Below are 23,214 nucleotides of genomic sequence, written 5' to 3'. Positions count from 1 at the left end.
GAAAACACTTGTTTGTTAATGACAATCAACCTGAAGATTATGATTAGAAAATTCATCCAAATAGAACGTTCCAAGATCCTTAAATGTTCTAATAAAGACAGTAGGATGATTTCAAGAAGCTGTCTCACCCTAAAGAAAAGCAAATACCACCCTTTACTGCCCAGCCTCCCTCCATTTCAAGTTCACAAAAATACAAGAATTTCCAAGAGCTGAAAGACACACTCCTACAGCCATATTGAGTGTAAGTAAGTGCCTAGCACAACAAAAACTGTTCTGGCTCTTAAAATTTTTTAAAAGCCAAAAGGATTGTTGTAACATTTTAGAACCCCCTAAAAATAAAGAACAGTAAAAGCATATGAGACAGGAAAAAAATGGGTCATATAAAAATGACACCAGACTTCAAACTTTTCATTAGCAACACTTGTGAAGCAATGCCTTCAAAGGTCTGAGGGAAAATGATTTCAACCCAGACGTCTATGGCCAGCCCATTCTCTACCAAAATAAAGATAACTACAGACTTACATGGATTTGGGAAATTTATCACACTCTTTCTTACAAAGGTGCATGTGCAAAGGTTCAAACAAGAAGAAAAAAAAAAAGTGTTGCCAACTCAAAAGAACTAAGAAGGGAGAATGACACCTCAGCCTGCTGTCCAAACACCAGTTCAGGTTAGAGTTACGCCTGAGCAAGGCTACGTGAGGGGGGAAAGGTAGAGAGAGAGATGAATGCCATCCTTTGGAATAGTGACTCTCAACCCTAATCAGACACGACATCCCCTGTGCTGGCTATTCCCCTTTGCCCTCCAGATCTACTTTTCCCCTGTTGTCTACCCTGTTCTGTGCCTTGGGGGACTAATGACTTAGAACAGCAAGCACTTCCGCTCTCCAGCTTCTCTCTGGGTTTCCCTTCTGGTGAAGGGCCAGCATCAGAGGAATCGGAGGGAAGGAAGACAAAGCCAGCAGAGTCACGCCCTTCGCTCCCTCCCTGCCGTGCACAGTCTCAGTGACTAGACTCTCCACAGCCTCTGTCAGGCAGCCTTTCTCCCGCCCAGTTCAGACCACAGCTCCCTCCTCCCGCTCTTGGAGGCGCAAGGGTAGTAAGGGTTTCCCTCTGTAGCCAGCTCTTAGAACGCTTCACCATCCCATTAAACGTGCCTGACCCTCTCATTTGTGAACTGTCCCTTGGAGTGTAACAGGCTATCTCCTACTGGGCCCTAACTGATAAACCCCCTATAATTGCAAAAAAACAGAACAATAACCCTTTTGCTATGCAGCAATGACATTTATCCCTAGGTATATTATCTGCACAGACGTTTTCAAAAATATAACATCCTAATGGGAACAGAAACAAAGTAACTGAAATAACATGTATATTAGTATGTAAATGCTTAGGCGTAGCTGGTCTACAAGACAGTGGATGTATGCATCTAGTCTTATATAATGAAGAAGTCAGAACTTAAGGGAAGTTAGGCGATATTTAACTGAAAGTTGTCAAAAACAGAGTGCTGACATTTTGAAATGAGGGCTAAGAAGTTTTTATACATGTGCCCATAAAATCAAGGAGAATGTGACAACTGAAAATGAAGGCTGACACAAGCAACTTGTATTGGTAACACAGTATCAGAAGCATCACTGGTGCTGGTGGTGACATTTTTCAAAATAGTGAGCAATTCTCAGGAAAGTTCCTGACAAAGTTCAATCTTCCTTCAATTTACCCAGAAGCTGTCGTTCTAGAAAAATAACTTAGTAAACCCATGCAAAAAAAACTTTGCATTTTGTAGATGAAGAGTTATGCTCTAGGCTCCAATAATTATAAACCGGCTTTAACTACAGAAATGTCCAACAGGGCATTCAAATGCCATGTGTGATGGACAATACAGCATGCATTCCAGGATTTCTAGAATCCCTGGATCCCACCCACTAAATACCAGTGGCAAGCCCCCAATCAACCGAGAAAACCAAAAACACCCCATACTTTTTTAAATGTCTGCTAGGGGTTATTACCATCCCCGTTGATAGGCACCGGTTTATAATTTTGGACAACTTAAGGAAGCAATGAAGGGAGACAAGATGGGTAGAGAAGAAAAAAAAAGACCCCAAGAAAAATAAAATTTTAAGAAATGCAACCAAGTACATTGTGTGGGTTTGCAGTGAAAAATAGTCTTGATGTAAACTCCATTAAATAGTCTTGAATTTCTAGAAGCAACTACTCAAAGAGCAGAGAACTTAACGATTCTTACCATAAGAATCATTCTTACTTAATGATTCTTAAACATAAAGTAGATTAGCAACCTTGGGAGGGTATTTTCCTCACAAAAATGTCTGGATGCAGGTGCGACGGGCGATGGTTTCAGAATCAAGTGTGTCTGACCCAGCACCTCTAAGTCCCTTAGTATCTTCCTCAGTCACAAGATGACTGTCTCCTGTCTCATACACCAGAACGTACGACACATGCCCCCCATAGCTGCCAGGGAAGCTAGAGCTGGAAACTTAGCAAAGAGGAGGACGGGAAATCAGCATCAGGTAATTAACACTAATAGCGGAAACAGTACAACTATAAGGTCTATAGAGGAAAAACTGAGAAATAAAAGGGGTGAGTATATTACGTAAATTAAAAAGCTAAGTGTAGGTATGACGTGGATATAACAGATTATAATTAAAATCACTTAAAATTAGCATAAACATGACAGAAGTTCATTTCTCTGAGATCTGAGCACGTGGCAGCTCTCCCCTGCAAGGCTATCAGGGCCCCGGGCTCCTTCAGACATGTTGTTCTGCTCTCCTCAACAGGTAGCAACCCGTCCTCATCCGAATGGCTGCTCTAATGACTGACATGGGGATTCCAGCCAGTGGGAAAAGGGATGATGTGCTCCTCTTTTCAAGGAATGGCCCATAAGGTTTGCACAGGGCACTTCCATTCACACCCCACTTGCCTGAACTTAGTCTTTTAGCTCTATCCAGCCACAAGAAGCTGGAAAAGACAACAGACCCCGATTGTTACATATTGTTAATAGCCATCAGGAGAACAATCTGGGGCAACAGTTTGTCTGCCACATACTTGCTCCTAGTCTGGCAAGGCTCACTTTCTGCTCTTCTCAGCAAAATCTCAGCCACCTGTAGCCTGTCTTCTTGAATTCTTTAAGAACAGAGACATTACCTGTTCAATTCGTCGTGAGAACAGACCCAGTCCTGTTCTCATGTGCGAGAAATAAAGTCGACGTCCCCCTGGGTTGTGCTCTTGACCCACATTCTCTGCAGACAAGCATACCCAGTCCCGCGGTTAACAAAAAAAAAGGGGAGAAGATGAGAAAAGGTAGCCATGCTCCCAACTAAAAAGTCTGTTGCTTGTAAGGAGGGGAGAACATATTGGGGTCAACTAGCAGACTAATAATGGTAAATAACCACATTCCAAGTAGAAGAAAGGAGCCAGATGCTTGTGTGAGCTTGATCTCCCCACCCTGCCCCTTCTACAGGAAGCAGTGGCTGGAGTCTGAGGAGGACCGAGGACGAAAAGTGGTTTGTGCATCTTATTTCAATGTACAAAGGATTCGCCGGAAGAATTAAAAACATAGTGAAGAGTGAAAAGGGTTCCCTCAGGAAATGTAACTGGGGTTGGGGAGAAACAGGACAGGAGACAGCTTTTTATTCCAAGTTCTGCAAGGCTTCGATTTTTAACCACATGAATATGTTTTATGTAATACCATAAATAGATTTAGCACATTATCATCTTCAAAATAACACTATTACCATATGGTTCATTATAATATATTCACAAACTTAAACAGTGAGAAAATACTACCTCTATCCTACACTACCCCTGAGGCTACCACCCTCTCCAAACCGGAACCACTGCCACAATCCCCCAATTGGTCTTCCGGCTTCCACTCTTGCCTTGACAATCTATTCTCAAGGCTGGACGATGCTTGAGGCGTTGCCCTAAATTCCACGTAAATGGTGGCCCCTGGAGTTGTGCCACGTAGTGGCACTGGATCTTCTCAGGTACAGACTGTTTTAGCATCTTAATCAGATCACTTTTTGAACCTGCTCAATACTCAATAGCTCCCCACCCCGCTTAAAGTCTGACCTTCCCATGGCCTAAAGAACTTACCTAAGCTAGCCCGTGCCTACCTCTCCAGACTCATCACTTCCTACTCGCCCTCTCTCAACCCCACTCTAGCCACCCTAGACCTCATTGCTGTTCTTCATAAGACAAGCTCGTTTTATTCCACCACAAGGCTCTTTGCACTTGCAGTTAATGCCATCGGGGGTGCCCTTCCCCCTCACCCCACCATCCAGTGGCTCAGTCCTTCACTTAATTCAAGTTTTGCTCAACCACTACCGGCTGCTCAGAGAGGCTTTCCCGGACTACCCTACCTGAAATAGCTGCCAAGGCCGACCCCCCTCCCCACAGTCGCTAACCCTTAATATGTATGTGCATATATGTTAACTATCCGTCTCCTCTACTAGAATACAAGCCTCAGTGGGGGCTGTCCTGTCCACACGTATACTCTCGATGCCTAAAGTACTGCCCAGCACACAATATCTGTTCAAATATTGCCTCAATATGTGACAACTAAATGCAATATGCGTTATGGAATGAAAGTTCCTTCCTGCATGAAAATCACGAGAAAATAAAGGAAACTCTCGATCTACTTACTCCATGCCAGGCACTGTGCTAGTTACTTTTCAGAAATTTTACATAATCTTCACAGCATCTTACTGAAGCAAGTATGAGTCATTTTACAGATGAGGAGACAGCAATTTAGAAAGGGCAAGAAAGGGCTGAACCTCATTCTTCTCGGATAGGGTTCCCATAAACATGATAGAACACCGGAAGTGGGAAAGTGAAACAAACAGCAAGGGGACAGTGGAGGAGAGATACATTACCATCAAGCTAAAAATATTACCAACCTGGTTTCATCCCACTTTGATTTATGTATCCCAGCATTTGCACAAGTTCTTTGAGATTGTTTTGTTCAAAATGGAAATGAACAGTTTAACTTAATAAGTACCCAATTAATGTCAGATCTGCTAGTTGTAGCATACTTCGTGATCTATGTCTCAAATGCACCCTATGTGAAATCTAGGTTTATCGCTAATAATTTTTATTTCACTTTTATAAAACAGAAGCACAAATACATATGCATGTATATATATATACATTTATATCTATACAGTGTTCCCCACAAAACAGTCTATACAAAGCTGCACTAAAGCTTACTGGTTGGGTGGCAAAGTCACCGTGTTATAACTCAAGCTGTTCAGGTGTAAGAAAAGCTGAATTCAGCATACCACATGCAGTTGAGATATCAACATTTGAAAAAGTAGGCTGTGAAATTCAACTTATGAGTTGCAAGGTTGCAGTTATCTCCATATTGATAAATCCAATTAACATTTTCAATCCTTATCTTACTTGACCTCTCAGCACCTGACATCATTTTCTACCTCTTTCTATTGAAATGGCTCTTCTTTTAGTTTCTGCGACAAAGGCCATGCTAACTTCCTTCTTAAAGACCTGGCTGTTCCTTCTCCATTTCCTTTGCCAGTTCAATCTTCCCTCTTGTCTTTTAAATCCTCAAGTTATTTAATACTAAGTCATTAAAACCTCCTCTTTGCTGGATTCTATTTCCACCACAGTCACACCCATGGCTTTGATTACAATCCACATGACAATTCTCAAATTTACCACTTGTACCCAAATCTCTCCCCTGAGCTCCAGACAACTGTCCTTTGATCTCTACTTATTTGAAGGACCACAAATTCAACATCTCACCTATTAGATTTGTGCTGGATTAAATTGTATATCCCCTACATCACTTATCTCAAATATCTGTAAGGGAATAAAAAGGAAAAATAAAGTCTAAAGCCTAGGATTCTAGGATGTGGTAATCAAACTCTGGAAATTCTTATGGGATTTTACACTCGAATCACATTAATTTTTCATAATTAGACAGTTCATCCTCCCCTTCTGTCATTTTAGATATGTTGTTCTAACATGTATTGGGTTGGCCAAAAAGTTCGTTTGGTTGATGAATACATCATTCAATAAAGTTCTTGGTGAAAATGAAAAATGTATTTTACTTAAAACTGAACGAACTTTTTGGCTAACCCAATAAAAGCAGAGTGGCCCTAGTTGAAGCAGAGATGGGAGAATAAGAATGTGCTTTATCTCAGTCTCCCTACTTAACCACTGCTCGAGAACACATACAACCCTTCTGGTTAAGAAAACCAGAGCTTCACATATGTAGGGTAGAGTATTCTTGTTATATTTCAGAATTGCTCCTGATGATATTCAGCATTTTGTAAGCCTTTTGACTACAGCAGCATTTGGGGTTTTAGATATTTTTCTAGAGAACTAAATTAAAATAAGATTCTCATCTCAAATAAGATTTGGAATATATTTCCCTAAATTTGTTAAAATAGTAAGAATACAGGTTTCATGGCAGAATTTAATTTTTCCCATTTTCCAATAAAACATGCTCATACAGATCCATAAAAATTTTAAACACTGCAGACTAAAGGTAAAACGAAAGCCTACTTTCCAGAGGAATGTCCACTGACTTCAAAATCCATGAAAAAAATTGGAGACACAGCATCTTAAAGCAAGTGTGCTCTGCCCAGTGAATCAAAACAGTAAGCACAACCATGAGGAAGGCAAAGGAAGATTTATATCATGTCACTCTACCTGTCCCTGGCTCCAGAATGGGAGAGCAGAAATGCCATACAGCAAAGACAAAACAAAGAGCAAAGGAAACAAAACACTGAAAATGAAAAATAAGATTAATCATATCAGCGAAGACTAAAAATGTTTCAAACTCTTAGAAAAGCAAAGACTAGGCAAAAACTGTTGTAATAATTTTCAATACAAAATAACCCCAAAATGTGTGCATACACACATACATATGCAGACAGTGTATATATACTTACACGTTTATAAGTGTATATAGGTGAACATATGAGCATAGATGTAGATGTATTATGGATACCTGTCAACATATCTGATAAACTCCCCCAAAGAAAGTATTTTCAGCGTTAAAATTGGACAAAGTAGAATCATCATTCAACACACTATGAGTCAAAGGGAGTTATTTTTCACCGATAATAGTATAAAGACTCATAAGTATATATTTATAAAGAACCTGGAATCAAAATTCATGAATACTTCTAGAAATGCAAGATAAATTAAAAATACAGTCGACTCTTGAACAATGCTGGGGTTAGGGGCATTGACCCTTGGCGCAGTTGAAAATCCACATATAACTTACAGTTGGCACTCCAACTACCCGGTTCCTCCATATCTGAGGTTCTGCATAGGCCAACCATAAGTCAGGTAGTACTGCAGTACTTACTATTGAAAAAGATGTGCATACAGGTGGGCCGAGCACAGTTCAAACCCATGCTGCTCAAGGGTCAACTGTTCATATAAGTATAGCTGGATAATTTAGTCACTATAAGGATGACAAGATAGGAATGATTACTACAATAATGCTGATTTAGATATAACACCTTTAATCCTAAAGTCAGAACATGTATATACTAATTTGTGATGTAAAAATACTAGTTACATACAATGAAATAGTTCAGTGAACCACACTCTGACAGCATAAAATTAGAAATCTACTACTAAGAAGAAAACAAAACTTCAACACTTGAAATTTTTACATACTCTTCTAAGTACTGGCTCAAGGAAAAACTAAGATCTGAAATAACAGATTTGGCAAAAAATAAAATTTCATTATGTAACAAACTGATCCCAAATTGTTCCCAAACTGTATCTAGAGATAAATTCATAGCTTTGTATACTTTAATTCTTACTGCAAAGCAGAAAGTAATCCTAATTAAGAAGCCAAATGAAAGTACTCCCTTATGCCTCCCAGCCCGCTTAACAAACTTTAAAACAAATTAATGATTTATAAAAATAGAATTTATAAAGTTAAAGTGTATAGTTGTAAAAACAAGAATAATTGGGGATATGAATTTTTTTAAACATCTTTATTGGAGTATAATTGCTTTACAATGGTGTGTTAGTTCCTGCTTTATAAAAAAGTGAATCAGATATACATATACATATATCCCCATATCTCCTCCCTCTTGCATCTCCCTCCCACCCTCCTTATCCCACCCCTCTAGGTGGTCACAAAGCACCGACCTTTAGGTCTGAAGTGGGTCTCCTGTAGACAGCATATATATGGGTCTTGTTTTTATATCCATTCAGCCAGTCTATGTCTTTTGGTTGGAGCATTTAATCCATTTACATTTAAGGTAATTATTGATATGTATGTTGCTGTTACCATTTTCTTAATTGTTTTGGGTTTGTTACTGTAGGTCTTTTCCTTCTCTTGTGTTTCCTACCTAAAGAAGTTCCTTTAGCATTTGTTGTAAAACTGGTTTGGTGGTGCTGAATTCTCTTAGCTTTTGCTTGTCTGTAGAGGTTTTAATTTCTCCATCAAATCTGAATGAGATCCTTGCTGGGTAGAGTGATCTTGGTTGTAGGTTTTTCCTTTTTATCACTTTAAATATGTCCTACCACTCCCTTCTGGCTTGCAGAGTTTCTGCTGAATGATTAGCTGTTAACCTTATGGGATTCCCTTGTATGTTATTTGTTTTTCCCTTGCTGCTTTTAATATTTTTTCTTTGTATTTAATTTTTGATAGTTTGATTAATATGTGTCTTGGCGTGTTTCTCCTTGGATTTATCCTGTATGGGACTCTCTGTGCTTCCTGGACTTGATTGACTATTTCCTTTCCCATATTAGGGAAGTTTTCAACTATAATCTCCTCCAATATTTTCTCAGTCCCTATCTTTTTCTCTTCTTCTGGGACCCCTAAAATCCGAATGTTGGTACATTTAATGTCTTCCCAGAGGTCTGAGAATGTCCTCAATTCTTTTCATTCTTTTTTCTTTATTCTGCTCTGCAGTAGTTATGTCCACTATTTTATCTTCCAGGTCACTTGTCCGTTCTTCTGCTTCAGTTATTCTGCTATTGATTCCTTCTGGAGAATTCTGAGTTTCATGTATTGTGTTGTTCATCATTGTTTGTTTGCTCTTTACTTCTTCTAGGTCCTTGTTAAACGTTTCTTGTATTTTCTTCATTCTATTTCCAAGATTTGGGATCATCTTTACTATCATTATTCTGAATTCTTTTTCAGGTAGACTGCCTATTTCCTCTTCATTTGTTTGGTCTGGTGGGTTCTTACCTTGCTCCTTCATCTGCTGTGTGTTTCTCTGTCTTCTCATTTTTCTTTAACTTACTGTGTTTGGGGTCTCCTTTTCACAGGCTGCAGGTTCGTAGTTCCTGTTGTTTTTGGTGTCTGCCTCCAGTGGCTAAGGTTGGTTCAGTGGCTGTGCAGGCTTCCTGGTGGAGGGGACTAGTGCCTGTGTTCTGGTGGATGAGGCTGGATCTTGTCTTTCTGGTGGGCAGGTCCACATTCAGTGGTGTGTTCTGGGGTGTCTGTGACCTTATTATGATTTTAGGTAGCCTCTCGGCTAATGGGTGGGGTTGTGTTCCTGTCTTGCTAGTTGTTTGGCATAGGGTGTCCAGCACTGTAGCTTGCTGGTCGTGGAGCTGGGTCTTAGCACTGAGATGGAGAGCTCTGGGAGAGCTCTAGCCATTTGATATTATGTGGACCTGAGAGGTCTCTGGTGGACCAATGTCCTAAACTCAGTTCTCCCACCTCAGAGGCATAGGCCTGACACCTGGCCGGAGCATCAAGACCCTGTCAGTCACCCTGTCAGCCCTGTCAAGCTCAGAAGAAAAGGGAGAAAAAAAGAAAGAAAAAAATAAATAAAATAATGTTATTAAAATTTTAAAAAATAAAAATTAAAAAAATTTAAAAGTAATAAAAGAAAGAAGAGAGCAACCAAACCAAAAAACAAATCCACCAATGATAACCAGCACTAAAAACTATACTAAAAAAAAAAAAAAAGGACAGACAGAACTCTAGGACAAATGGTAAAAGTAAAGCTATACAGACAGAATCACACAAAGAAGCATACACATACACACAAGAAGAGAAAAAAGGAAAAAATATATAATCTATATATTAAAAAAAGGAAGAGAGCAACCAAATCAATAAACAAATCTACCAATGATAATAAACTAAATACTAAACTAAAATAAACAAAAACCAAAAACAAATTAGATGCAGAAAGCAATCCCCAAGTCTACAGTTGCTCCCAAAGTCCACTGCCTCAATTTTGGGATGATTCGTTGTCTATCTAGGTATTCCACAGATGCAGGTACATCAAGTTAATTGTGGAGATTTAATCCACTGCTCCTGAGGCTGCTGGGAGAGATTTCCCCTTCTCTTCTTTGTTCGCACAGCTCCCGAGGTTCAGCTTTGGATTTGGCTCCACCTCCACATGTAGGTCGCCTGAGGGCATCTGTTCTTCGCTCAGACAGGACGGGGTTAAAGGAGCAGCTGATTCGGGGGCTCTGGTTCACTCAGGCCGGGGGGAGGGAGGGGTACGATGCAGGGTGACCCTGAGGCAGCAGAGGCCGGCGTGACATTGCAGCAGCCTGGGGCGCCCTGTGTGTTCTCCTGGGTAAGTTGTCCCTGGATCACGGGACCCTGGCAGTGGTGGGCTGCACAGGCTCCTGGGAGGGGAGGTGTGGAGAGTGACCTGTGCTCGCACACAGGATTCTTGGTGGCGGCAGCAGCAGCCTTAGCGTCTCATGCCTGTCTCTGGGGTCCGTGCTGATAGCCGTGGCTCACGCCCGTCTCTGGAGCTCGTTTAGGCAGTGCTCTGAATCCCCTCTCCTCACGCACCCAAAACAATGGCCTCTTGCCTCTTAGGCAAGTCCAGACTTTTTCCCAGACCCCCTCCCGGCTAGCCGTGGCACACTAGCCCCCTTCAGGCTGTGTTCACGCCGCCAATCCCAGTCCTCTCCCGGGGATCTGACCTCCGAAGCCCGAGCCTCAGCTCCCAGCCCCCCGCCCGCCCTGGCGGGTGAGCAGACAAGCCTCTCGGGCTGGTGAGTGCTGGTCGGCACCAATCCTCTGTGCGGGAATCTCTCCGCTTTGCCCTCTGCACCCCTGTGGCTGCGCTCTCCTCCGTGGCTCCAAAGGTTCCCCCCAACCCCGACGCCCAGTCTCCACCAGTGAAGGGGCTTCCTAGTGTGTGGAAACCTTTCCTCCTTCACGGCTCCCTCCCAGAGGTGCAGGTCCCATCCCTATTCTATTGTCTCTGTTTTTTCTTTTTTCTTTTGCCCTACCCAGGTACGTGGGGAGTTTCTTGCCTTTTGGGAGGTCTGTAGTCTTCTGCCAGCGTTCAGTAGGTGTTCTGTAGGAGTTGTTCCACAGGTACATGTATTTCTGATGTATTTGTGGGGAGGAAGGTGATCTCCATGTCTTACTCCTCCACAATCTTGAAGGTCTTCCCATGAATTTTTTTTTTTTAAGGGAGGCTAAAATCTGAAGACTTAAAACTAACATTAAAGATTAAGAAAATAAGTGAGAAATATGCCCAACTCTATGTTAATATACATAAAAATCTAGAAATGGCCAATTTTCTGAAATTATGCAATCATCACAATTGAATCTGGAATAAGAAGAAAAATCTAATAGGCTAAGGAAAGGAAAAAATCAAAAATAGGTTCTGGATGTAGTTCATTTCATAAGTCAATTGTTTCAAAAGTTCAAGTATAATAGGGGTTCCCCTAGCAATGCAAATATGGTTTAATAAGAACCTAGAAATCTGTCACATCAGTAAAGTAAAACTAGTCAAGCACCTCAATTGATGTGTAAAAGAAATCTGATAACATTCAGAGTCCATTCCTGACATTTTATCCTCTTAATGTAATAAAAACAGAATTATCCTAAAATACTAACCAACACTATATTCACTGGTGGAATACCAAAAGCATTCCCAGGAAAGCCTGGACCAAGCCTAAGGTATTGGCAACAAGTACACATACTCTTCTGGACATTGTATTAGGACAGTTGCCCTGTGAAACACAAGAGGTACAGCTACTGGACCAGACAAAAGTTATAACTATCAGCAGATGATTCAACCACCTACTTAGAAAATCTAGAAGAATAAAGTACTATTTACTCAGTCAGCAGTGTACTGTAATATAACCAGCTGTAACAAAAATTAGAGTTTTACATTTATCCATAATAAAACAGGGAAGGATGTCACAGTAAAAACAAAAATTATAAAATGCTTAAAAATAACCTTAATTATAAATGCAAAGGTTCTATATAATGAAAATGCAAAACATCACAAAGACATAAGAAGCTTAACTAAAGAGATATGCTATGTTCCTAGAAGACTGAATGTAATAAAATATTGTTTCCTAAACAAGATTAAATTAAAAATGATAGCACCTAATTTGGAACACATCCATGCAGTAGGCACTATACTAAGCACTTTATATGCATCACTTCATTTCATCAGAACAGGAATTCTATGAGGTCATTATATCCGCATTTTACAAATGAAAAACCCAGGGCCCAGAGACATGAAATGCCTTGCTCACACAGTGAATGAATAGAAAATAATGAAGCCCAGGCCCTCTGAAGCCAAAGAGTGATTTCCATCAGATATTAAAATATGATAAGATCATAATTATGGTATTAGCAGTAGGAAAAAGTAGTAGATTAATGAATCAGAATAGGTAGCCTAGAAACAGATATAAAGAGAAATACATACAAATAATCTATACATCATTGAACATTATCCCATGAGAAATTTTCTGCTTGTTTTATTCTCTAGTCTCAGAACATTTTGTGGTTAAACTCACATACTAGGGGCTCAATAAATATTTGATCAATGAATTAATGAACGAAAGAATATAAATGATTTGGTCTAACACCTTACTAATGAAAGTAGAGCTTAATCAAAAGTTAGGCTTCAAGAATTGCTTAGCTATTTGGGGGAAAAAAGCCAACTCCTTGATTCAAATTTTAATTCAAGATGGGAAACTGATTATCCAAGAATATAAATAAGAAATAAGTTTTTAAGATCAACTGAATTATATTTAAAAAACCAAATGAAAGGCAGAAAGGCAGACTATAGAAACACCCTCCACAAAGGAATGCTACCTTCAGCATAGCGAGGAAGGGGACACATTAATAAGTGACACCTAAATCTCAATAGAGAAGTAGGAATAGGATATTAGATCATATACATTCATCCTCCCAAGCAATCAGAAATGAGCAAATTAAATACCACCTCAGCTATCAGACTGAGAAGGATAGCCTTTTAATTATTCACACCCTTTGCCCCAGTAACATTTTCATCACAAAAATTCACTACTAACTCGAAGGTTATAAAATGAAAATATTCAAACCATAAAGTTTACAAAGCGATGTGATAAAATTTCAAGAAGCAAAGCAAAGCATCAATGATGCTCTACAAAGTAGAAGGCTCCCAAATACAAACCAAGGACTTAACCCATTATGCAATCCGAGGAAAACAGAGGCTTTCCTTACTGCTTAACCTAACATTAGTGTTTTGGAAATAGCATAAAAATAAAGACACTCTTAGGTAAGTCCTTAGTTTTTAATTACTTCACTTAAAACAATTACTTGAGAATGACTTCTAAGGTTTACTTTTTGAAAAACCCAGATGCATTCCTACTGCACACACTGAAAAAACATTCCACCCGCTAATGATCTTGTAAAGACCAGACCACTGTGAAATTCACTCTTCAGTTAGGCATTACTCAGGGTCAACTCCAACTTTGAGATTTCACTAGATTCTCCTTTCCAGTTCATTTTGTAATGGTAAACACTCAGGCTTACCCTCCTATATTTCCCGTTGCGAACACTGTGATCTATCCGTGGTTTTGTAATGAATAAATTACACAACTGATAATGTAGTTCAATAGCCTCCAGCATATCACCAAATTAAAGACCTTTTAAAAGTCTAAATACGCACTGTCCTCCCACTGTATTGGTTCAATAGAGTCTAAAATATTTAGATGTTTTTTGTTCCTTGCCTAGAGCACCCCTATTACCTTTTCCTCAATATGTAATACGGGTTTGATTACTCAGTAATCTCACTCATTATTGCAAATATTATACTTTCACCTTGCCTAGGTGAAACTAAGCCATAAACTGTAAGTCATTTTCCTGTAGTTTCCCTTTAAAACAGGGATTATCAAGTCTGATGTACACTGGTATCACCTGGGAAGCTTTACGACTCTAACCCCAGAGATTGGTTTAATTAGTCTGGGATACAACCTGGATAATGGGATTTTTTTTTGAATTTTTGAATTTTATTTGATTTTTTAAACAGCAGGTTCTTTTTAACCATTTTATACATATTAGTATATATATATATCAATCCCAATCTCCCAATTCATCCCACCACCACCCCCCCCACTTCCCCCCCTTGGTGTCCATACGTTTGTTCTCTACAACTGTGTCTCTATTTCTGCCTTACAAACCGGTTCATCTGTACCATTTTTCTAGGTTCTACATATATGCGTTAACACACGATATTTTTCTCTTTCTGACTTACTTCTTACTTCACTCTAATTTTTAAAAGCTCTCCAGGTGATTCTAATGTGCAGTTAAGGATAAGAATCCCAGGGTTTTTTTTTTTTTTTTTTATAAAAAGGAAATCATATCCAAATCCTTAGGCAACTTAAACACTGGTCCTAAGGTGACATGTTACAGATTTGGGACCGTTCCATGATTAGATTCTTGACTACTCTTAAAGCTTTGGAACAATGTCATTTGTTCCAATGATATTCTATTTACAATCATTAGAGTTTTTTTCCTGGCCTAAAAACTGAAACAGCAATAACACACGACTGTGCAACCCACCCTCTTTCCCAAAGAAAGGTCTAATTTGAAATGCATAAAAAGTAGCACAATAACTCAAAAGAGGCCTGCCTCACTAGAAAACAATAACTGGTAGAATTTTCCATTCAGAATTCCCATACTTAACAGCCTGACAATTGGGTTTCTTAATTTTGTTTTGAAGGTCTTTAATGACTTTACAAACTATGCCATTTATCTTGTGAGGGTAGAAATGAAGGGAACTGCTTCCATTTAAAAGAGGGAACACACAGAATTACAATATTTTATTTCACTTTATAAGCAGTCAATGTACACCAAAATCACAGCTGATTTCATTTTTGAAAGAAGCGAACTCCAATATCGCTAATCCATTTGAGTTCTCATTAGCACAACTCATTCCACCAAATTAAGTGCCGCAGTCTCAAGACACCCTGCGGAGGGATAGATGAATCAGTTGAAACAAGCAGCATTTTTTTCTCTGAGATAAAGTCCAGTCTGAGGTTTCACTCTAATGTGTGGTTTCCAACTCACTCCCCACAGGACAATGTACTCCCTATTAAAAGCAGCAAACAACATAACCCATCCCTTCTGCACCATAAAGTACCAAAGCGCAAGGAGCAAAGCATGAATTATCCTAACTCCCTGAGAGGGTGGGCTTTTTAGACTATCACCACAGCTCCTGGAAACCTGCAAGCAAGAGAGCAAGGCATGCTGTGGGGCTTCTACACTGCTTGTCTCTCGGATTTGGTTGTGGCATTGGGAAAAGTCTTCCCTTGGAAGTCATTAGTTCTATACCAACAGGTATTACCATTTTTATGGCTTTCTTTACAGAGGGTGGGGTGAGTCCTGGTGGTCTCAAAACATGTTTAGGAACATTAATTTCCAGGGAAGAGAGGTTGACTCTTTGCCTTTATATTCTTTCCTCCACCTTATACCTCACTAGTTCTTCGAGACTGGGACTAAATCTGACACTTCCTATCCAACAAGCATTTACTAGGTTCTCATACATCATGCACTATGCTGAGAATACATCAGGCCACAGTCTTGTCTTAGGCCCCAAAGACGGCACAACATAGCACTAAGGAACAATGACCCCTAGCATAAGGTAAGTGATTCCCGGTCTTCGTAAATCTAGCTCATTTTTTCATAAAATTGTCTTTTTCTGAGCCCAGGGATCACCTAAGCAGTGAGAAGATTTTTTTTTTTTTAAGCTACAGAAAGTACTGCCATTTCCAAAGAGAGATAAAAGTGGCCACTTTACTGCAGTATAAACATTCAGACGCGCCAAGTGTAGAACCCACTGTGTATTATTTCACCCAATACTATTTCCCCACAGTGCTCTCTTCCTGATCGGTTTTACCAAAGGAGATTACTTCCCCACCATCTGCAATTTCACATTATTTGTATACATTTCTCAAACTTAGTGTGGAAAATTATGCAAAGTGGTGGGAGTGATTATATAAGCAGGTTTAAGGCAGTTTAGTGAGATTACAGTGACACATAAAAATGCAAAGAACAAGGGTAGATGAATCAGATGTTAAGTTATTAGATACCATTTTAGTCTTTTTGATTCCCTCTTCATTATTTCTAGTTTAAGATAGTTGGCTTCAACATCTGACTTACTAAATTTAATAAAACAAATAATGAACAAAGCAACTACTGACTAGAAACCTAGAGACTGGCCAACCAAAACTGTTAGCACTTCAAGTCATGCACACCTGAAACAGTTATAAACTGAGACCTGCAATCTGTAAACCCACATCTATGGAACATACTTAACCTCTTCTATGGTAGTCATTACGTTTCTCAGATTCTCCCTACCTTCTAACCACCATGGACTTTATTTTTCCTTTAGCGTCTCAATGTTTTCCAAAGGTTGGACAGACAAATTGCCTTTATTAAGCAACAACTGATTAGCTTTATCTGCATCATTGTTGTTTCCTAGTTTCAACGCTGATCCCACCTTTAACCAATGACCTAGAATCATCCAAGGGTCATCATTATCACTGTTAACTGATGGTGCAAAGGTAATCAACGTAAATAAGCATCAGAGGCTTAAGCATTATTCACAACTGAAGTCATTTTTGCCATTGGCCGTTTGTTACTCCACATTGGTAGCATGTGTGAACCATTTAGGTGGTGTGACCACACGGTACAAGGCTTTGTCAGTGTCTGGTCTACACTCCTCCCAGAGTTTTCTGTAAAGCCTTAAGTTATCAGACTGGCATAAGCTCACCACCATTATTCTTCTAAGCTGAAATTTTCCAGCCAAAAGCAAAGACAGACATGTTTTAGTCAACTGAGTTTAATGCTATTAAGCTTTTTCTACTCATGGATACAACCTCCTACTAGCTTTGTGGGCCATCTTAGCCAAGTGGGAAAACAAAAAACAGTGCAGCTCAGTTGGTTCACAGAAACCCACCAACCCTAATAGTGAGAGGGCTTTGACTGCCAGGATAAGGCTTTTATCTTCCTGTGATTAATTTTCTTCATTTATAAGATGAGGACCCTTTCAAATCTCAATTTCTGAGTTTCTAAATTCTTAAAGTTAGACGTGAGTAAGCAGCAATATGCATTTCAATTACAATTTAAGCTATTAAATCCTTTTACTAGATGTCTACTTGAAGATACAGAAAATATACAATGGATTAGTGATTTTTCAATTATCCTGTTACTTCTTTTATATAACCCAACTGTATAATTCAAGACAAAGTTTTTGTCATTAATTATTGGCTTGTGCATCAAATTCGGAGGAATATAGTTAAATTCCCATTTCATTTTGTCCTGGGAGGAAACCCGACTGCCAAGAATTGCTCCAGCTCCCTTTAACAAGCAACTTGTTAAAAAAAAAAAAAGTGGGGGGCCTTTTGAATAAGTTTGAATAAGGGAAACACTTAAGTTGTTTGGGGGCCTCCCCCTTAAAATATAAGAATAATTCACAAAATTTCATCTCACAACATTTAATGCTCTCAATATTCAGAAAATAGAAATTTCCAAGCAGTCTAAGTATTTTTGCACAGAACATACGCACTGTTTTGCTTCTTTTTTGCAGTTTGGAATTATTTTGGGTGATGTCTGAAGGAGGTTATAACAGTGGTCTCCTCAGTGGTATTGTGAATGCACCTGTGTGCCTATTCAAATAATTTCTGGAGAAACATTCTATTTAAACAACAGGAGTCAGAGAAATCTGCACTATTTGAACAAGCGAGAGTTTGTTTCATTAACAAAATGCAACAAGTATGCACAGTAAGAATCAGCTACCAGTCAGCGACTCTTTGCAAAAGCACCTTCGGTGATCATATTCCAGACAGGAATAGCCTTAGTTTCACCAAACGTTATTTTTATACTTTAACACACCGAAAATAAATTTAAATGCAATATGAATATTAAAACTGGAAACTGGATGATATTCATAAACTTATACGACTACATACTACACACAAAATTACTTAGTTTAAGAGTGACTACTGAAGATGAAAGTCTTGACCTACAGAGTTAAGAGGCACTGGGTGACTGCAATGCAACCCAATGCAAGCAAAGGATGACACAGCGTGGTACTCACCTAGGAACAGAATGGAAGGCTCACAAAAACTCCACAGGGCACTCGAAACTGACCTCACAAATGGTGGCTTCAATCATACCAATTGGTCAGGGTATAGAAAATATTACTCAGAAATCCTCTCCTCCAAAATGAAGGGCCTGCCTGGATCCCAAGGTCTTTTCCAGCTCTAGCATTCTGGGACTGAGTTACCTAGCGGGTTAGGCATTTGAAGGCTCTGTGTAATTAGCCACCAGCTGTAGAGAATCATCCCCTAAGTACGCCCAGGGAGCAATTCAAAACAGCTGCTTGGTTTAGGCCTGTTTTAAGAGGTTGGGTAATTGGGGGTGGGAGGGTGATGGGAAGACTGCATTTACTCTGAAATACCAGCTTCTCACAAGTCAATTCAGAAGTGCTCCAAATTTCTAAGAAATGCCTCACATTCTGAAGATAATGGTTCAGAAAACTAACAAATATCTGTGCAACTAGGTATGCTTTGGACAAATTACAATACAATCTCTCTGGGTCTCCACATCCTGTCCCAAACTAAGGAGGCTAGTGCAGATTTCTGGTGAATCGTCTAGGTTCAACATTCTATTAAGAAGATTTCTTAGTTTCTATTGAAAACGTTCACCCAATTCGGGCAATTTTGAGTCATCACTTTTGTCTGCTACAGACTATTAGACCCTGGGGTCTTGTTTTAAAACTAAAGTTGGCAAACATTTCACCTGAAAGTCTTTAGCTCTTTGGGGATGGGGACAAAAGCGCTTTCGTGATGAAGTGGTTATGAACCAATCCTTTATTTTTCATCAATAGCGTGTTTCCTTAGGCCTGCCGAGACCGGTAATTACTAACCCACAGCAACTCACCAAAGCTGCACACCTTCCCTCCTTAGGATGTGATGTCCTAGTTACACAGCAGTACAGGAAAACTTGTCCAGTTAGCTTTGTTTCGTGGAACATTTCTACACCTTCTCCCCAGAAAAGACTTCTCTCTAGCCAGCAGAAGTGTTCAGATTCCACACTCATTCAGACCCATGGTAAAGCCCAGCTCCAGGAGGGCCAAGCGGACAGGAATGCACCACTACCCTTCAAAATTAAAGTTGATGGGAGCTGCGTTCTAACCCGGCCGGGGCCGACCCTGCCGGGTGTAACCGCCGCACCGCCGGGCTGTCGGGTCGGTCTCGGTCCCGACCAAGCTGATAGCTTCTGCCAACCGCGGGGGAGAAGATGCGTCTTTTGCAACCTGATACCCAGCGGGCTAAAGCACCGTCCTCCCTCCAAAGATTCCCTTGCCCTCCAAGACTAACAAAAATACAGTGTCCTGCAGGAGGACAGCGGGCAGGCGCCTCAGAGCTCTCCCGGGAGAAAAGCCCAGGGCGGAAGAAGTGGGGCTGGAGACGCCCGGTCCTGCTGGCAACTCACCTTCTGCTGCCTCCGGGCCATGTCGGTGGGCTGCTTGGCGTTGAAGGGGTACGCGATGCATCTCACAACGAAGACGTAGAGCTGCAGGCGGATCCTCCGCTCCTGCTCCTCGTCCAGCGGCCGTTCGGGCTCGTCTCGCCCCTCGCTGAGCACCGAGGGGCTCGGGCTCACGGGTCTGGCTGCGCCGCCGCCGCCGCCGCCCGCGCGCCCCGCCGCGTCCCGCCGCCCTTCCCGAGCCGGGGCCGGCGGCGCTCGCTGCGAGCCGCCGGCCGCCACTAGCACATCACGGCTCTCCTCTTCGAGCCCCTCGTCCGACTCCTCTTCGCTGGAAGACGGGTCCAGCATAGTGCTCGGGGCACCCCGCCGCTCGGCCCGCGGCCCCCAGGCGCCTCACCCCCTGCCGCTGCGCCCGCGGGTCTGCGGGAGCCGCGCGGCTGGCAGCAGCGGCCGCAGAACGAAAGGGAAACTGGCCGAGGCTTTCCGGACACGTCGAGTTAGACCCAGGAGTGTTTCCTACCACCAGGGCGAAAGGGGCGGGCGGGAGCCGGGAGGAGGACCGGGAGCGCGGCGGGGGGGGAGGAAGCCGCCGGGATTAAATAGGCGGAGTTAGCGTCGGGGGTGAGCCCGAGCGCCTGGTGAACTGCTCGGCTGGCCCGGGCCCCGCCAGCCCCGTAGTCCTCCGACGTCCGCCGGCCGAGGCGGAGCCGCCCGAGCGCCCGGGCGCAGGTGGGGAACCTGTGGCGCCTACAACAAGCAGCACGTGGAATGGAAGGTTGAGGAGCGGGCGCGGGGTCGCGGAGTGCGCGTGCGCGCGCCGCCGCCGCCGCGACCCTGGCCGAGCGCCCGGGTGTCAGGCGCGTAGTTTGCAAAGATGCGGAGCGTTGAGCGCAGTGGCTCTGTGTGCGCCCACCCGGGATGCTTGGACTGCCGTGACACCACCACCACCACCACCACCACCTATCCCCTTTTCTCCCGCAAGCTTCCTGAGGCACAGGCGAACGGGGGGCAGGAGAGCTGGTCCCCTCCACCTCCCCGGGTGAGCGGAACAGCCAGAACGTGCGTCTCCGACCCGAATTTGATACCCAGGGTTGAACCCCAGCACGGAAAAGTGGAGCCAGAGCCGTTTACCGCCAAATAAGGTGGAAAAGAGACTTTAAAAAGTCTCTCGCTCTGCTCTGCTGCTGTTTGACGCTATGCTGCAGTCCAAATTGTAAAAGTCAGAGGAACATTCTTGAAAAGAAAACCAAAAACAAAACAAAATACACGAGGCTTTCTTTTTAAACTGTCTTTATTCCTGTAGATGCATGAGTAAGACCGGTTTTCTATCTGCGAAATGGCACTCTGTTTCAGCTCACACATAGCTTGATTATGTTCTGGGTTGGGATGCGGTTGACTCAAGACAGGTTGTGCAGTGTAGACATGCAGCAAATTTTTGAGCACACGCCCGGTGTCCAGCACTGTTAGCGTTTGGACGAGCCCGCAGCGCCCTGGGACACACACTTGGTCACTATTGGTTCCGGCCTCAAGTGGGCGTCTCGTAGCTGCATCCGAAGCCTGTCTTATCTGCGCAGATTTCTCAGTCCCAAAGCCAGAACCACCTAGGAGTTTCTTTCTGTGTTTTTTCCGGTATTCTTAATCTGGACAGAGGAGGAAATAGGGAAAATAGTGCATTCAACATAAGGTGCAGTGTGCAGTGGCCAAACTGGCAGGGAGGCGATGGAAGCTCAGTGCAAATATCACCCGGCAGGTAAAACTACCGGCTCTGAGCTCGTCTACCCCGTGGCCAAATAGCAGCTGTAGCTTTTTCAAGCCACTTCCGCAGTTAGGTACACATGAGGGAGGCTTTTCTTCTCCATTTACTCATAGTCTCCCTAGATGTAGAAAGACAAAGAAGCATTTACTCCTGGGGAAACTTGCCTATTTATCAATCCTTAACGGTGCCCACAGTGATAAAAGGTGTTCACTGAGGGCGTGACTGCTGGCTGATCTCCAACTGCCAAGGAACACAAATCTCAAAAACTGATGTGTTTAAAGGCAATATTTTTCAATTTTTTGGCAAGGTAAACCATAAATAACAAGCTTATTCATTTAAGTTATAGTATCTAATGCTATATACATAGCACGCTACATTTTGCAAAGTTTTGTAAATGTGTCGAATAATGTCACCAAAGTAACCTTTTGAGACAGGTAGTGATGATGATGATAATGATGATGATTACCATTTACATGCTTTCTACCCGGTACTGCACTAAGCCCTTTACATACATTATCCCATTTATTTTTAGTTCCATTGTACAGATAAGGAACCTGAGACTTAGGGAATCCTCTTTCCTACAGAAGGAACAACTAATAGAACAAGGACGCAACACACTGAATCCTCTCTAGTTCCAAATAGTAGCTTTTACTATTACAATTTGTTTGATTATAAATCAGTATATTAAATGTATGATGTTTATTAAACTGATACCTAAAATAAGAATTTAATTCCTAGGCACATAAAAGTATAATTTATATACAGCAGCTTTATTGCCCTTCCTTTTCTTGTCAAGGAAAGGTATCTTTTCAGCTTCCTTTATTAATTAGTTAAAATTGCTTGATGTGATAGCTTATTATTCTCTTCCTATTAAAAAATGGCTATCAAAGATTCTCCAAGCCTTGGGAATCCCACTGGAAAACATCTAATAATTTGTAGAATAACATATACAGTGTTTTGTCTATAAAGATGAAAATGGTTAAGGGGCATAAATTAAAGAAGTATCCAAAACAACAAAGAGAATGTTTAAGGATTTCATTAGTTAAACATACATTGGTTAAGAAACTAACATTGTTAAAACTATGCAGGGTATATTTAGAAGAACAAGATATAGTCTCTGACCTTTAGGAGATTACAGGTTAAAGAATGAAAGATGAGAAAAACACTTATTAAAAACAAACAAAATAAATATTGGTATTGCAATCTGATGATCGGTCTAATAACCTGGGAGATAATGGTTATACAGAGAAAAAGTAGCTTATTCAAGATAGAGTAAGAGAAGGCTTCCAGGATGCTTGACATATGTTTTGAAGAATGATTCATAGCTGTTTGGGTGAGGGCACTATAGGCCAGAGGAACCACATTTGCAAAGGTATGAAATTGTTTGCCACATTTGGAGAACTGCAAGTAAACTTGGCATGCCTGAAATAAAGGCTACATATGAAGATGGGGAAGATGAGGCTAGAGAACAGAGTCAAATTCAGCCTTGAGCAGAAGGGCAGTGGGCAGGTGTCCATGGCCTTGTATGCCACGCTTTGGAATTCAAACTATGTCCTGAAGAAAATGGGGATACACATTAAAGGTTTAAGTAAGGTACAACATAAGGTGACCTATAACTCTGAAGAGTCAATCTGGAGCAATGTAAGGGCAGTGAAACCAGATGCAAGATACCAATGAGATTACTAAGGAAATCTGGGAGAGAAACAATGAGGGCTTGAATTTAAGATGGGGACAAGGGGTGGGAGTG

The 23,214-nt window shown here is 41.4% G+C and overlaps 1 protein-coding gene across 14 annotated transcripts in view; it reads right to left on the bottom strand.

Annotated features, from left to right (window-relative positions):
- The window catches only part of CADPS2 (calcium dependent secretion activator 2), a 545,377-nt gene extending 524,942 nt beyond the window's left edge, over positions 1-20,435 (bottom strand). For 3 of the 14 annotated variants that reach the window (XM_057549843.1, XM_057549845.1, XM_057549846.1), the window contains exon 1: positions 19,715-20,427. In XM_057549843.1, the coding sequence (XP_057405826.1) occupies positions 19,715-20,059 (345 nt within the window). In that variant the 5' untranslated portion in view covers positions 20,060-20,427. Of the gene's footprint in view, positions 1-19,714 lie in introns of all 14 variants that reach the window. The other 11 variants (XM_057549842.1, XM_057549853.1, XM_028165237.2 and 8 more) reach the window with 9 other exon arrangements.
- Positions 20,436-23,214: the final 2,779 nt, after the last annotated feature.

The sequence above is a fragment of the Balaenoptera acutorostrata genome, chromosome 7, assembly GCF_949987535.1.
Source record: "Balaenoptera acutorostrata chromosome 7, mBalAcu1.1, whole genome shotgun sequence".
Classification (NCBI taxonomy): Eukaryota; Metazoa; Chordata; class Mammalia; order Artiodactyla; family Balaenopteridae; genus Balaenoptera; species Balaenoptera acutorostrata.
This window is presented reverse-complemented; position numbering and strand designations above follow the sequence as displayed.